The sequence below is a fragment of the Trematomus bernacchii genome, unplaced genomic scaffold (genome assembly GCF_902827165.1).
Source record: "Trematomus bernacchii unplaced genomic scaffold, fTreBer1.1, whole genome shotgun sequence".
In the NCBI taxonomy this organism is placed as follows: Eukaryota; Metazoa; Chordata; class Actinopteri; order Perciformes; family Nototheniidae; genus Trematomus; species Trematomus bernacchii.
This window is the reverse complement of record NW_022988097.1, coordinates 6,240,059-6,256,842: the sequence shown is the minus strand read 5'-3', so window position 1 is coordinate 6,256,842 and position 16,784 is coordinate 6,240,059. Positions and strand designations below refer to the sequence as shown.

Here is a 16,784-nt window from a genome sequence, read left to right as displayed (position 1 = left end):
CTTTTAGTGGAGCTTGTGCATGAGCCTCATCCGTAACCTGTTGATTTGTCCATTGACCTTAGTTATTGAAGCCTTCATGCATACTTTTCATCACAATACAACAACATGTCAGTATTAGTATCCTGTGTTGTGCTCAGAAATAGAACGCATGGCATCCATTTTTACAGCTTCATTTAACTTAGCTTTTGTTTTGCACACTGTCACATTTACATCTTCATTATTCCAATGTTCAACACTACCAGCCATCTTTAATTGTGCCTGCATATGAATGTATGCAGATAGCCTATTCATAGCTGACTTGTGAGCAGTAGCAGAAGTGTAAAGTAGGACTATGAGATGCACCATCCTGTTTAAGCAGCACTTGTTTTCCTGCTGCCATATAATTACATTCTAAACCTTGATGAGCATGTGTTGTGGCTAGTGACTGCTTTGAACCCGAAGTGTCCCCTTCAACACAAAGAAACTCGTACAAAATGTAAATGCACCTCTCACGAACCAACGAGGCCTTTAAAAGCAGGATAACCATTTATGGAGGGCTTCAATCCATATGGCTACTTTTCCACTTACGCCGAGGCTCACACTTCAAATGATGTCAGCGGAGATGAATTTATATTTGCCACATTCAATGTGATAATGAATGTAATGAACAATAATTCATACTCGATGTGCTACCTTTTCATATTACATTAACACCCTAAACCAAGTTCCCATTCATATGTTTCTTGGAACTACAGAGAGAGCGCAGGAGCTGGTGGCATCTGAAGCTTTAACCTCTCTTTATTAGGCCTCATTCAATGAAAACAGCCATATGGGGAGATTTTATTCAAACTTACTTAAGATACATTCAGGCTTTCCACCTTGTTTGACAGCCCCAAGAAAGAGCCCGCTGTCTAGAGATGTCGTTAACGTCTTATTCGAGGCTCCATTTCAATTTTCATTACAAATACAGTTCAAGCAGCAACTAAGTGTTGTATTAGTGACAATCTAACTGGTGAGAGTAATCTGCTCACAGGTCATTTCAGATTGCTCCAAACCTATAATGTAGCAATGTGCTGCTGTGTTGATCAGCTGAGGATGTCCCCATTATCTCTTTCTCTCTCTGTTAATGTGATATTTTATATTCTGTGGACATTCGCATATGTCTGATACTGAGTTTTGGCCACATATGACAAACATTCATGACTGAGTATGTTCCTAATAATTCATACATATTAATGGTTAAAGGAGAACTTGACTACTTGTCACCTGGGGTCAGACATCAGGGGATGTTCACTGAATTCAAAGAGTTGGGTTCAATGATACCTGCAATGCATTGTTAATGCAACGATTTGCAATTGATTTGACTTTTTCTCTCTTTAAAACCTTTAACTCAGAGTCTGGGTTATTATTTTAAATGCATACCGTACAGTAACATACACAGTTTACGATATTTGATTACTGGTGATGTGTATGAATAGAGGACTTACAAACAGCACAAATATTAGTCTGTCCATCCAACTTTTCAAGCTAATTTCCGGGACAAAGTGCAGAAAATATACTTTAAGAAAACTTCTGTGCATCCACTTTTGGTTATAAAGCTAAGTCATAATGATACTGTCAATATATTAAAAGCTTACGAATGTTTTCACAAGTGTAGAGTAACAGTAGTACCTTAACACATCAAAGTAAGCTCACTGCAGCACATAAACAAAGCAGAAAAGAAAATATTTAATATGATACTCAATCTGCTTATTAAGGTCAGTATTGGGGCTGTTCTGACCTGACAGATCTGAGCCACTGGATATATGACAATACATATGCATTCTAACATGCGTATTGCAGTGCAGGTCTAATTGAAAGTAGCACTTTGAAAATAAAGATACTAAAATGACCTAACTCTTCATTTTACAGGATGTACTGACGACCTGTCTTCAAACTACACGTCTGTGAAATGTTCTGTATATATTCCCCCTGCTTCATTTTTACACGTATGATTTCCAGCCACCACCATGCCTGCCTGACTGTTAAACTCATCCCACCTTACATGCAGTACAGTAGCCTGACTGACATATCTGCTCACTTCAAACGTAACAAGTGACCTGCAGGTCTCCATGTTCACTCACTTTGACTTCTTTTATCTTGCCTGCTTACTCTGGGCTGAGAAAGAATTCAGAGGTTTTACCAGCTCCGAGGACACCTGTGTTCCCTACAGCTGTGTTGTTTATTAGGGTTAGGTGGGAAAGACTCTTCTGCGTCTGTTGGGGAGAAAGGCACAATACCAAACTCAAATTTTACTCCACAGAAGAATTGACACTGATTTGAGAGAAAAAACAATCTGGCAAAGGCTGTAATCTTCACTTCTTTTATGCAAATTCTGATTGCAGAGTGTGCCTTTCTGTGATTTGTGGATGGAGAGAGTCTTTGTCCGTGGCCCGTCAGTCAGCTATAGGAAATACACACACACACACGCTCACCAGAGACAGAGAGCAAGCCTTGGGGAGATGCTTTGGATGAGCTGCTTCATATAGATTCACGATCAGGACTCCGTCTACAGTTGGCCACACAGTTTCCTTTCAGCCTGATTAGGAAACAGCTTGATGTGGAATTGAACCTGGCAGTTAAAACATTGAAAACCTCAGTCTGCATTTGTATCTTCTTACAGTTCAAAATGAATCAAGACAGGCTTCTATTCACTGAGAAGCACTTGTGGTTTGAATATTGATGGGTTAGTTACCATAGCAATCTGTATGCTGGTGCCACTGAAAGGAAATTACCATCTGTAGACCGACTTCCGCATCCAAGGCATCTCCATTCACAGTCTGTGCTCTGCCTCCTTCTGAGGCCCCTGATGGTAAAACCTGACTCTGCTACTGTATGGGCACTCAGCACTCTTCAGCCCATTGCAGATACACAACTAACATGCATCTAAAGACAACACTCCTGCTCCATATCAGTAGTCACATGCAGGAGTTTCTAATAATAAGTCAATGTTTTCATAATCACCACCACCATGCGACCAATCTCTTTATATCTGTCCCATAGAGTGTCTCCTAATGGTTATCGTTTTATCATATTTTCAAGAAACCCAGTAAACCTGGCAGTGTTAAAACTGAACGAGCAGGGCCTCTTGGACAAATTGAAAAACAAGTGGTGGTACGACAAGGGAGAGTGCGGCAGCGGGGGCGGGGACTCCAAGGTCAGAGCCAGTTTGATAAACCCTGCGGGTAACCCACCACCACTGGGAGTGGGAGGTTGTGGGGAGGGGGGCAACCGGCAGGCCCACACTGCACTGCCACTCTAGCAACACTTAATCTCTCTGTGGTGTAGCGAAAGGGCAAAGAAAACGTGCGAAGGGGGGTGATTATTTGGCCAGCGGTGGCTATATTTGCAAACCACAGAGAGGGATATTTTGTATCATGTCCCCTGCTTCAACTAAACCAGCATTGATTATTTAAAAGTGATCAGTGTTTATTAATTAAACCATCTGCATCCCTGGTGCTCAATCGTGTTTTAAGAGCCCATGCTTCTATTTAATTCAAATTAGATGTTAACTTTAGCAAATTACGCCTTTCACAAAAGATGCAATTGGGACCTCCGTGTTGCTTAAGTGACGTTCGCAGTGTGCCGGTTACCCCGAAGTGATATAGTAATACACATCTAGTGTCTCAGGGAGCCACCAACCAAGCTAGATGGAGTATTAATGCATATCACTTTAACTCTGATGTTTATAATGATGTTTCTGCTTTATATACATGTGTGTGTGGTGTGTGTGAAAAGGTGTTGTTTTTTACATTTTAAGCAAGCATTAACGTGTGTATGTAATTGCTGCTCTGTGTCTCTGAATCAATAACATAAAATAACATGGTATAATATGTTATTTATGTTATTTTCTTATGGTTGGAAGAATCCCAGTAAACCTAGCGGTGTTGAAATTCAATGAGCAGGCCGTCTTAGACAAACTGAAAAACAAATGGTGGTACGATAAAGGGGAGTGTGGCAGCAAGGACTCCGGAAGAAAGGTTAGTCTCCGACCCAAAACCTGTCCCCTCACACCACCTCCAAGCACTACCCCTGATCCTAGACCAGCCCCCAAGTCCAGCCCTCAGCCTCTATTACACTGAGCAGTACCCCCCATGTGGTTCTAGCAGTACTGCTGTATTGGCCCGAACATAAGCCAAACTCCCATGTACCAGTTTTAGGATAGACTTAAACATGGGCTGAACACTATACAGAACAATATACAGTAGGCAGATACACTGTGCTTAACATATATTTAATTTGTTTGAATTGCAATTATTTTTACGAAAGGTTTTATGTATATTTATGAAAATACAGTTTGGGATTATTGACTATTATAGAGAATCAATATTTAAATCTGCTAAAGGAAATTACTGAATTAAATCCTCTTGATTTAATTAAAAAAATTGTTTTAGTTTGAAAGTCCTACTGTTGAGAATAAATGATACATACGTGTAATGCCGTGATCAGCAAGCACTTTTAAACGTGGGAATTTGTTTAATTGGGTTTGACATTTTTCTAGAATGACAGTCCAGTCCATTTTTGCTGTAACATTCACATGTGGCAGCAGAACCGTTCCATAAGTTAAACAGAGTCTGCCTGATTTGTAACTGGCCAATGCCAATAAAAAGACCATAGTTAATGCCAAAGCAAAGTTTAACAGTAGTAGAAATAGAGCGGGTTCATAAAGTCAGCAGACTGACTCAGTTATGTCAGTTGAACCACAATATCTTTCTGGGGTAGGCACACATTAGCCATCAAAAGTTAAAATCATTGTCTTATATTCGGGCCATTACTCCGGTGTTTCTCTTGTGTCTTTTTTCCCTGCTGAGTTTGTTTTTTTCAGATATTTAATGTTCATTGACAGTGTGTAAATAGATATTGTGTGGTAGATTAGTTAGGATTGTAAGAAAATCCTTATTAATCCACCACAACATGTTTTACTAAAAAAATATTTGTTTTAAATATATAACCTCTGCAGTCACCTGCAAGTAAAAAGTGGTATGAGTAATTTGTATTCCACTTCCAGTCCCCTGAAAAAATTTCCAACCTCTCCAACATACAGATCAAGTGTGATGATAACCTTGAGTTTGTACTGTAGATTGAATATGAATCAGTTTAAACGCAATCTGCAATTCCTTCCCAAGGAAAAAGACTAAGAAAAGCAACAGAGAAGGACGTGAGGGGGACAGATGATGACATTAGGCATTTGACTTTGCTTAACCTTTCAAACATGTTGAGCTGTAACCTTTTGCGTTCTGGTCCTTATAATAATCCTGCCCCTAGCACTCTGCACTGTGTCCATGTGTGGATGCAAACCCTGGCAATCTGCTAGAACGACCCTGAGTCACACCAAGTCTGCCACTGTGCTCATACATTATCAGTTAAAGCTGTCTTTTGTTTCAAACAGTAGTTTTCCCTGACAGAAAAGCTTTTTCTCTTTAGCTTGGGTACATCTGAATGTGTTTGTCAGCTGGCCTTCTGAACCTGTCAACACAGTACTAGTGCCAACCTTTTTTTCATCCTTTTCCTTACATTTGGATACTCAAGGACAGGGGTGTGAAATGATGTGCCATGACGGGCTGAAGAAATTGAGATTATTTTATCCAAGGATGTATCATAGAGTTCCATTTAAGGAGAGATTTTGTAGGATAAACAAAATAGAGTTTTGCTAGTCTACAGTCACATCTATATTTAAATCTACTCCGCAATGACATTTGAAATCCCTTATAGTAAAGATTTATTAATTTTGCAACATACATTGACTTGTAAGTTATCATTTGACAGTTTGGGAAATGGTCTTGTTGCTTTGGAGCAGAAAGTTATATAATACGATTAATACCACTGAATACCGCTAACTACCTGAATGTAGCTAACAACAGCCAACAGCTAAAGTTAGCTTAGGCTAGCAGAAGGATAATCATGGGGAAAGCTATGCTATCTCTGTCCCAATGGGACCAATTCTGCCTACCAGCACCTCTAACACTAACTGATTAGCCAGTTAAACCTCATATATAAAAACAAACAAGTCCAAATGTCCCTAGCTGTTTACACATGTCGAAGTCTTAATGCTAACATAAGCTTTCTTAACTGCCAGTGCTGTTGATCTTTTTATCTATCACTCTGCAAGAAGGGAAAAAGCTATTCTTTAAATATTTGGTCAGCATTCACAACCTGAATATGTGATAGATTTGAAATTACGCAAATAGCTGTATGAAGGGCTTAGAGTCTTAATAAGTAGCTTTTTACTTTGGGTGGTATAATTTTTTTGTTTTTGTTTGGACACACATTGTATTTGAAAACATTTTTAAGGAATTGGTGCATAGCTAGGACCGACTCCAGGAAGATTAGCAATTATAGCTCCCAGTCCCAGGGATAAACAAAAATGTAGCAGAAGAGAATTAAATGGTCTTTCAAATGAACCAGTGTAGTCCATGTTTGATGCAAACAGCTGCAATCTCTCAGTCCTCCATAGCACATCGTTTGACACATATTCCCTGGTATAAAATGTATTTTCATCATTCTACTGACTCACAGGGTATCCACTTTATCGTTGGTCAAAATTCAGAATGAATGTAATTGAAATGCTAATTTTCCCATAGGCTTAAAAACATTTGGTATAAGTGAATAGAACAAATACAAGCCCAAATGTAGAGGTAGAGTTCAGAGGCATAATAAAATGTTTTCATGTTCTATTAATCTCCTCAAGTGACACAAATATATTCCAAAAATGGATTTACATAAAACAACATCCTCATTAGACCCCATTGTTTCACGAGAGCCCTTTAGGTTGACTCATTTAAGTCTTAATGGTTCCCTTTCATAACAGACTATAAATAGGCATAAATGTGAGTTAAGTGCCACTGCAATAGAGAATAATGACCTATAAAATGGAGCAATGTCAAACCAAGATTTGTTTGTGCTGTTGTTGCATGAATGCATGTGTTGTGGAGTGCATTTTACTTTACCCCTTAAAAAAATATATATTTTTGAAAAAAACCCATGTGTTTCAGTATTTGACTTTAAATGTTAATATAGGTTTTGTTTAAAAAGCTTAGTATTGTATAAATAAGTAATAGAAATTCTAGATCAGTATTTATTGTCATCTTCTGGGGCCTGTCTCACAAAGCGAGTGCATTACAGTCAGCTTTTAAGATATGCCTCAATAATATGGCTCCCACGTGAATATGCTAGGTAGCCTGAAACAGGGAATACATGTCTTCTTTATCAATTGAAAGGTTTCAATACATTTGCTTGTGATCAGGAGTTTGATTTCCCGAATTAAAACAAATACTAAATTTAATTTAATTTAATAAATGCCTTTGACTAAAATGTACATTGAATAAATCACTGGGAGATAATTTTGGGTGTCCTTTTTTAAATCAATAAAGTTGATGTCTACAATGCATACGATATGCAGAAGTGGATTTCACTATTTGCTTTTTTGAACAATGTTTTCACTGTTTCTTAAGAAGCCATTGAGAGCAGCATTGACTACACTACACAACTGAAATATATTTAACAATTACACTCATTGTACCAGTTGGTGTAGAGCAGGGCTATTCAATTAGTTTGGAATGGGGGCCGGTTGATGAAAATGATCCAAAGCAAGGGGCCGGGAAAAAGATGGCTTGAAATATGAGCAATCATATTTAAGAGCTTCAGATACAGTAAATACTACAACAGCATAGTGGAGTGCATATATTGTGTTTAATTCAATCAAACAACATAGCCCCAAGGCCTTTATAGATCTAAATGGCAAGTTCAGAACTCAGTAGGCCTACATGTTTCATTTGATTTCATTTAGGTGAAATTATCTAATCATTCACGCAGAGATGCAATCAATGACAGGAGTTGTCACTACAGTATAGTAGGTGGGTTCGAAACCCGAGCCCGTCGAAGTTTTCAGGCATTGTCTACCCCTCTATCTCTCAATGTAACACCCTCTCTGGAATAAAGGCACTATGGCACAAAAAAAAGAAAAAAAAAAATCTTAAAAAAAAAAAAGATTACTTTTTAACATTATACTCAAAGGGCCAGTAAATATCACCCCGGGGCCGGATTTGAATAGCCCTGGTGTAGAGTTATGTTGAGATGTTAAAACCTCTACTTTAAATGTTACTTTGTGAGACAAGCCTCCAAAATATGGTTCCGTTAAAGATGTTTTGTGTGTGGTGTGTTTGTGTGTGTGTGTGTGTGTGTGTGTGTGTGTGTGTGTGTGTGTGTGTGTGTGTGTGTGTGTGTGTGTGTGTGTGTGTGTGTGTGTGTGTGTGTGTGTGTGTGTGTGTGTGTGTGTGTGTGTGTGTGTGTGTGTGTGTGTGTGTGTGTGTGTGTGTGTGTGTGTGTTGTCCTCTGGTCTTTTACTATACGTGTTATTTGTATATTATATGTGCTGTATTTTGTCTCTATGTGGGCCTAGTTCGTCTTCAGGGTCATCTGTATAAAATGTGTGTACTCTTAAGTGTGTATGGGTTGGAGTTTGTGTATATGTATGTGTTCCTATGCTGTAATGTTTTTAAGTTAAACAAATGTTTGTCTATAATTAAGTGTGTGTGAATCAGTGTTTGAGTCCCGTGTGTTTAAAGCTGTTTTGTTGCCACTATCTTTCCTCACCCCTTGGCTCTGCCCTCTTCCCTCCTTCCCTCCCTCCAGGACAAGACGAGCGCTCTGAGCCTCAGCAATGTGGCGGGGGTCTTCTACATCCTGATCGGCGGCCTGGGCCTGGCCATGCTGGTGGCGCTGGTGGAGTTCTGCTACAAGTCCAGGACCGAGTCGCGCCGAATGAAGGTGTCCACCGCGCGAGCCGCTGCCGCCTCAGCCGCTCAGGCCTTTCACTGCTCAGCCTTAGACAGTGGTGCTAGCGCCCCCTACACAGAGCTGCAGAGCTACGGCCTGTACGCCAACAACACTGTTAAGATATAAGGGCAGAGCACAGCCATGGGGTAGGAAACGCTGTGATTCAAACCATGATGATGATGATGATGATGATGATGATGATGATGATGATGATGATGACATCCGCCTCCTCACCCTTCCGCCCATCTAACCGTGATCACAGTAGGGCCTCTGTTGGCTTCCACCGCAGTGCAAACGCTGTCCTGTACCTCTCTCTAACTCTGCCGCTACCTCGCTCAGTCTTTACGTCCCTGATCTACTGCAATGTTGTTGAATCACTTAATTCTAAAATTGCCATTATGCCTGTTTTTTTAATAAAGTTTACATTTGTAGCACTTTAGCTGATATTACAGAACTACAGAGCCAAGAGAGAAACATTACTGTAAAGATCATCGTTAAAAAAAATATATGGGGTAATCTTTCTGAAATTCACAATTATTTCTGTTCATCCACAACAGGAAGGGAAACGATATTTGCTAGGTTAAAACATGTCATTGTTGTTGTAATACAAATGTTTGCCACTACAGACTAAAAGTGCACCACTACATTACGTTTTCCCTTAAGATGTAATATTTCTGTGCACTTCAAACACATATACTGTACTTACATTGTGTTAAGTACTTTTTACTGCTAATTTGCCGTAAGGTAAAAGTCAAGTTCTTTAAGTCTTCTTATTTAAAGGGGTAGTGGTGCACTTCAGCCTCTTGTGGCAGACATGAGTATTACAACAAACTGAATAAAATTAATATATTTAAATCTAACTTAGAAAACGTTTTTTCTTTTTCTAACATGCCTCTCAGGGCAGTTAGTTTTGCAGGGTTGAACTCATCTTGAGAAAAGGTTGTCTTTAAATGTACCTTTTGCTCTCATCCCCTTTACACTATTATATTGACAATGTGTTGATATAAAGATTTGATTTATATGAGTTACTCACTGACTTTGATTATATGAAATCCAACTAATTACATGCACATAAAAAACGCAAATTCTAGTTAAATCCCATTACTCTACTCATTTATATAATCTCACAAATGAATATGTTTTACTACTTTTACAGCACAGGTATAAAGGCAATTTGAATTACAGTGGTACATCTACCTACCTCTGTCGCTCTGAGCAAATCTCTCCTTTGCTCCTTCTTCTCTTTTTGCTGACTGTCTCGCAAACGCAGGGCCCATTGTGGTGAACATCCTTTATATGTATACCATAAGGCAGGCCTGGTACATGTGTGTTATCACTGCTTTGACCTCGAACAGTCTAACTCAAATTGTTGTCTGTCCAGAAACTAAAAGGAAGGACTTGTTGCTTGTTATATTCTATCGGGAGATGTGAGATTCCACCTGACAGCAGTGATATTGTAGCTTTTAGTCATCTGCTTCATGGATCAATTTGCAACAAACAACCTTTGATTCGTTCTTTCAACATCAAAGGCCCTCGCTGATATACTCTCCGTGTAAACAGCGAAAAAGACAAGACGGGGCCAAGACAAGGACTGATTTTCAACATGAGTCTCTTACGTTTTAATCAGCCCACGAAGAGGCTCCTGATCAGTATGCTGATGAGATTTGCGAGCAGCCTATTAGTGCAGAAGTGCCTTTATGCTGTTTGGCTTGAAAGAAACAACAACGGCGTTCCAATTAGAGGCTGGTGTGAATCTCCAAACCCCATGCAGCACTCACCAGTTCCTCTAGATCTCACTCGCTTTGCCCAATTTAATCCGCTATAGAATAGGGGGTGCAGGCAAACACTAAAGACACACACACATTAGGTTGGCTTTCAGGCTCAGTGGCTTTTATGACGCTACAATGGGGAATGAAGCTATTAAACCAATGAGTGAAGCCTCAACCCCCTTCTTACTGCCCACACATTGCTCTGCTCCTCCTGTTGCAGAGTGGGACATTGATCGGCCGGCACCACGGTTTACCACCCGCGAATATCACTCAGACCCACATTAAGAGGGTGGAAACCGGCACCCGGTGACTCCTAACAGCTAAATCTGCTCCTGAATTTCTTGGCGGGCCAGCAACACATTTAGATAGAGACATAGAAAGCTGCTTAAATTCATCTTATAAAGAAAGAGAAACTGCATAACCTATCTTTATTGTCCTATATTTTAAAGTCCTTTTATAGTAATTGTCTGCGCTGCTACCTCTAACTGTTGCATTAACTCTGCTCTGATTAGGATATAATGCATGCATGTGTGTAAGAGTGAGATCTTGCATGTGGACTAACTATAATCCCTTTTATGTTTCTGTCTCCAGCAATCCATCAACGACGCCATGCGCTGCTCCACCCTGACCCGAATGAGTGGCAACGGAAGCGGCGGAGAGAACGGACGAATCCTCACCCACGACTTCCCCAAGACCGTTCAGACGCTGCCCTGTATGAGCCACACCGCCAGCATGGGACTGGGTGCCTCCGGCATGTGATCCTCACATGACTGTGCTGGCGGCGAGGAATAGGCAGGGTGAGGCAGAAAAAGAGCACAAGACTCTAAATCTCAAAAATCATGGCTGTTTGGTTTGACCCATCTTTCCTCCTGGCTGTCAACGTGCCCGACTTGAACAAGACTTTACCTACTGCCAAAATGCACTCTCGAACCGCTCATTACAAAACTGAGACTCGCAACATTTTTTTTAATAAGTGGATGTTTGAAAAAACAGATACTGAGAAAAAAAAAAGGGATTTGTGCTGCAATAAAGAAGCCGTCAACGGGGCGTGTTTTTGGAATTTTTTACAGTGTTAATTTTTGTGGGAAAAAAAGAACTTTATTGTTTAGTGTGACGCCTGCGCTGTGCCATTTCGATGGAGCTGTTGACGTAAGTCTGCGTGTGCAATATCTTCACTTCCACTGCTGACCTTGTACTACCTAGATGCTTTCTGATGGCTGATGGAACATGTCTTTGCACAGATGTGGCAGGGGTGGACAAACACTTGTGACTGCTACAATGATTTCATATTGTTTTGGGACACTCCTGCTCTCTTTCCCTCTCACATTTACACGCCATTTTGGGAGGACAAAGTGCTCTGCGGAGCAAAGACAGATTTTAAGATAAAGTATATGGTTTTACAAAACTGTAATAGCGCAAAGATATTTGTCACAAGGTTGATTTCGATTTATCCGCAACTGAAGGTGAACACTGTTTAGATCAGCAGTTGACCAGGCCACAACAAACATGCATTGCTGCTACACCTCATTTAACACAACATGCCTTGTCTTTGTGCCATATGACCATTCTCACACATACACACAGATAAACACAGATACACATTGATACCCACTTGTTTCTCCTGGGACAGAGTTCATATTTAGTCAGAGATTCAGAAATCACTTGACCTAAGAAAGGCTATAAAACAGGAAAAAAACAAAACACTGACACATTACTCCGTGGCTTTGTACAGTACTGAGTGACCTTACACTGTATTCTACTGTTGTGACATTCATAGCATATCCATTGATATACTGGGGAGTCTATTTGCAGCAAACATTGAAGAACAATGATTGACAGATTCAGATATAATCTGCAGAAAATGTTCTTCAAACTATTGTTGGAGCTGCATAATTCCCTCCCTCCTGTGATGTATTTTCAGCTGTATTCAGTTTTTATTGATATGGGCAGTGAAGCCACTCAATTCATCCCCTGCAGATCGTGCGCAACCTATAAAGGGGAAATTGGCCTCCTCTAGCTAGCTTAGAATTGAAACATGCGATGTGACTGGCAGACTCACCTTCACATTTGTCCGTGTTTATTAACAGTCAAGGTTTCCGTTTGTCCCATACTGCCTGGCTGTAGAGTTCTTCCTTTTTCAGATGTCATGTAAACAGAATTAGAGCGGCGGGTCCTGAACAGCAGAGGGCAGAGATGACAAAGGGCAGACTGCCTCGGTTTGGCATGTTAAACCAAAATTCCACCATTTCAATACTTCTAACACAAAATGACTATTGGTGATGTGCTTTGCATTTCTAGGGTCGTTATGTCCGTTAGTGGTACACACAGCCGAAAACGGACTTGGGGTCATAAAAGGCAATTTAAATGAAAGAAAACAATAAGGCTGGCATAATTATATATTTTCTTTTTGTCAACAAATATTGTGAAAAAACACAACAACAGGATGTCATCTATTTGGAGGATTTAGCAATATATGACAGAAGGCGTACATATTAAAAACATCTCACAAATGTAATGTGTTAAATTTAAAGAATGCTTGTTGGTATTTTTGCTAAAACAACTGACATGGTTATGTAGTTTTGTGAAAATGTTACTTAAACAGAAATACATAGAGCATTTGTTGGGAACTATAATTCAGCGACAGATTAATACACAATTGATGCACTGGTATATATACTATATGAAGTATATATAACAGCCGGGAAGTGTGGTACTAAACTACAGTGCCCTTATTTATAAGTTAATTAAAGAATATTTCAGCCAGAAGCTGTGGCTCATTCATATGTTTTTAAACAAAATACAATAGCAAATAATTAAGTACACAGGCGAAACTTGATTGTAAGATTACTTTATTGTCAGTTGTAGTCTTTTCATAGGAAATGTTGACAACAAGAAGAATATTGAATGTGGACAGCCTCATCCTTTAAACTTTAAATCTTGTAGGTGAAAACTGCCATAGCTGGAATAAAACGTGTAATAATGCTTCACAGCCCGAGGTTATATAAAGGGTACATTCTGTGCCTTCTTCCAAAACAAGCATCTGCTCCTCTTATCTTTCCACCTACACACATCTTCCACTCTCATTTCGGGTAGATGAAAGATGAGGAATAATGTATAAGAAATCATAAAACTGCAGTAATTCATCACAACATATAGGCCTGAAATGCACTGAACATCATCATCTCCACTCCCGGTCGACATCTGAGAGTCAGACAGTGTCCAAAGGTGCGGTTTTTACTTTAAGGTGACATGAAGGTTGTTGCTTGAAATGGGATTTTTGCTGCTGCTGGATGCCAGAGGTCAGCTGTAGATTATGTACGGCACAGTCTTGCTGACCTCTAACTTCACAGCAGAGGCCAAGCGCCTGTACAAAGGCGGCACCCCCTGCTCCCACTGCTGCCCGCATATTATTTTTCTTCTCCTCTGAGTTTCTGCTTTAAAAAATATAGTACCAAATCCAATGTATGACCTCTCTCTTTGTCTAGATTGTCATACAAGCAAGAAAATAGGCAGTCAGAGTTTACTGAAATCATACATATCTCCACCTATTATGTATATAAAAGGCTTTTCTCTCCCCCCAGTGAAATGTTTGTTCTGCTCCCATCATGCCTCAGCGTACCTGAATTAGTTACCTACCGCGTGAGTACTTTTCCTTTACTTCCCCCATCTATGCGTCTTCTTTTGCTGATGTTGTATTAATTAGAACACGGCACAGCTCTCTCCAACGGAGGCTTTACCTTCAGACAGATGTTTTATATGCCATAAAAGATTTGTAAAAAAAACAAATAATAATAAAAAAGACACTCAATGTTTGTATTATAAAGGAGAGTTGGGTGCCGGGAAAGTGTTATACACTTTAACGAGTGTAAAAAATAAACACACTGATGTTGAGTAATCTGTAGACGCTAATGTTGTTTTAAGCCAGTTTTGAGTTCATTTCATCTTATTTTGTTGCAATTTCAAAAAGAATTTCCTGTTGGTGTTTTGTGCTTGAAATTTAACACCATTTGAATATTCTTTGTCGTTTTCCTTTTTCACAGTATTTTACTACTGGAATCTAATCACCAGAAACATAGTTGTTTTTTTAACTTTGGAAAGGGTTGTAAGGTTTTAATATCAAAACGTTGATCAATAAATGGTTTCACAGTTTAAAAGAAAAAGAAAAGTAAAATAATTCAACTATTAGCAATCAGACTTTTGAGAAATAACTTTTTTTTTCTAGCCAAAGTGTCCTGGAAGGAAGTCATCATGCTTTTGTAACTGAATAAAGGAATAAACTATGAATATTTGTTCAGTTTTATTTCAACGGGATTTGTATAAATCACTCCTTGCCTCGGGCAAATGGCATGATATGACTTTAGATATTACACGCAGAGAAAAAGAAAGTGCTGCCTGGGTCAGGGAAGAGTGCAGTGATCCAAAAAAAGGATGTGTGAATAACAAAAGGAAATAGCCTCTGTTACATGATCTGCAAGGTAATTCGAAATAAACTATTTCTGTCGTCTTGATAGTCCTAATTTTTGATAGAGAATATAGACTATATTCACCTTAATATGCATTGCAATCCAACAACAACCAAACATATGTAAACATAATTTACATGTTAATTACTAAGTAAATAGAATCAATATGACAAAAAGAAGAAAACTGTATTTAGTATATTATTTCGGAATATTTGTTTTCCATTTTTCCATTATTGAATGGCAGAGTGAGACAGAGATAATACATGTGGGGGGACTGAGCGAGGGAGGGAGGCTTATGACATGCAACAAAGACTCATGGACGGGTTCAATTTGGGGGCATTGATGCTAAGGTAACAAAAGGCCATCACATAGACTGTATAAAAGCAGTGGATATATTCACACAACCCAGTCTCACGGCATTTCGTGTTATAGTCACGAAATTAATTTAACCTATTGATTCGTGTTCACCAACACAATTTTCACATTTTTTTCGTGTCACACAGAATGTAAGTATGTTTCGTGCCTGCACCACGTCTTTTTGTCCAGTCGGGTCTTGGAAGACCGGAAGCTGTGTGGTTCATAAAAACATTTTCTTACTCAATATCTTACCCTAAGCCTAACCCTAACCCTTTTATTTTAAATAGTATAATGTCTGAGTTTTTTTGCCGTCCGCGAGGAAAATAAATGGGGCAATGTTTTTCCTTCTAATTTGTTATTATTTACATTACTTTTAAAATCGTTCGTTGGGCATGTTTGGTGTGTGCACCAGTTACCAAATATGGTTCCTCGCCCGATAAAGGGATAAGGGATAATTCAATCCTGTCATTCATTTGAGATAGATTATTATGTAAATCTTGAATATTTACAGCATTCATTTTTGGGAACTAGACTCTGTCCTCATCACACCCAGCAAGGAACAGCAAGCTGAGCCCAGCAGGGAGTGGGGGGGGATGATGATAATCACTTCCCCCCTGGGTGTATGTAAAACTCAGAGCCTACAGCTAGATGCTGGTGGAGGTGAGGCGGAGACATTTTAGAATATAGATGTTAAAGACTTGAAGAACGATTACCTTGTCAAATGTAGCCAGTTATATCGACAGTCATTTGGAGTTTGACAACCCGCGTCTCTGCAAAGCTTTTTCCCAATCTTTATCCTGTTCATTATGAAACATCTGTGACATTACTTTTTTAAATGAATTCAACGGAACGTTATGAACATAAACATACTGTGACATGTCAATTACTATCTGGTGTTTGTTGACAGATTCTCAGCGTACCTATATGTGCAAGATGATACATCTCTGCATGATGAATATTTAATAAGTTTAGTTGTTGTTCTCACTTTGAGTGCATACATTTAGCTATGTTGTATGCTATAATTATGGCTATTATGATGGAGATACAAATATAGAATGTGTCATTGTTTGATGAAATGCTTTTTGTGTACATTTATATTTGTGTGCGTTACAAATACTGTAGATAGCAGGGTGGCATGCTGTGTCACAGCCTATGATTAGTGACATCAGCTCCTTCTCACTCTGACAGCCGAAGGCCTGCTGTATAATTAACATCTCTCTTTCTCTGTCCTCAGCTAGGTGTTTCAACCGGGGATTTGCATTTGTCTTTTCTCTCTCAACTACAGATATTCCTGTTTATAACTTTTTTTTTAAGTTGTTGGAAGAGACTTGTCATACACTGTGATTTCCAGCACCCACTTAGTTGAATGACAACAGACACTGTACTAACTTCCTGTCCTTGC

The 16,784-nt window shown here is 39.3% G+C and overlaps 1 protein-coding gene across 1 annotated transcript in view; it reads left to right on the top strand.

Moving 5' to 3' along the window:
* The window catches only part of gria1a (glutamate receptor, ionotropic, AMPA 1a), a 71,988-nt gene extending 57,142 nt beyond the window's left edge, over positions 1 to 14,846 (top strand). Inside the window, 7 exon segments of the mRNA XM_034121429.1 lie at positions 3,061 to 3,175; positions 8,650 to 8,784; positions 11,154 to 11,210; positions 11,212 to 11,245; positions 11,248 to 11,315; positions 11,317 to 11,387; positions 11,389 to 14,846. Of these exon segments, the coding sequence (XP_033977320.1) occupies positions 3,061 to 3,175; positions 8,650 to 8,784; positions 11,154 to 11,210; positions 11,212 to 11,245; positions 11,248 to 11,315; positions 11,317 to 11,387; positions 11,389 to 11,638 (730 nt within the window). The 3' untranslated portion in view covers positions 11,639 to 14,846.
* The last annotated feature ends 1,938 nt before the right edge of the window (positions 14,847 to 16,784 follow it).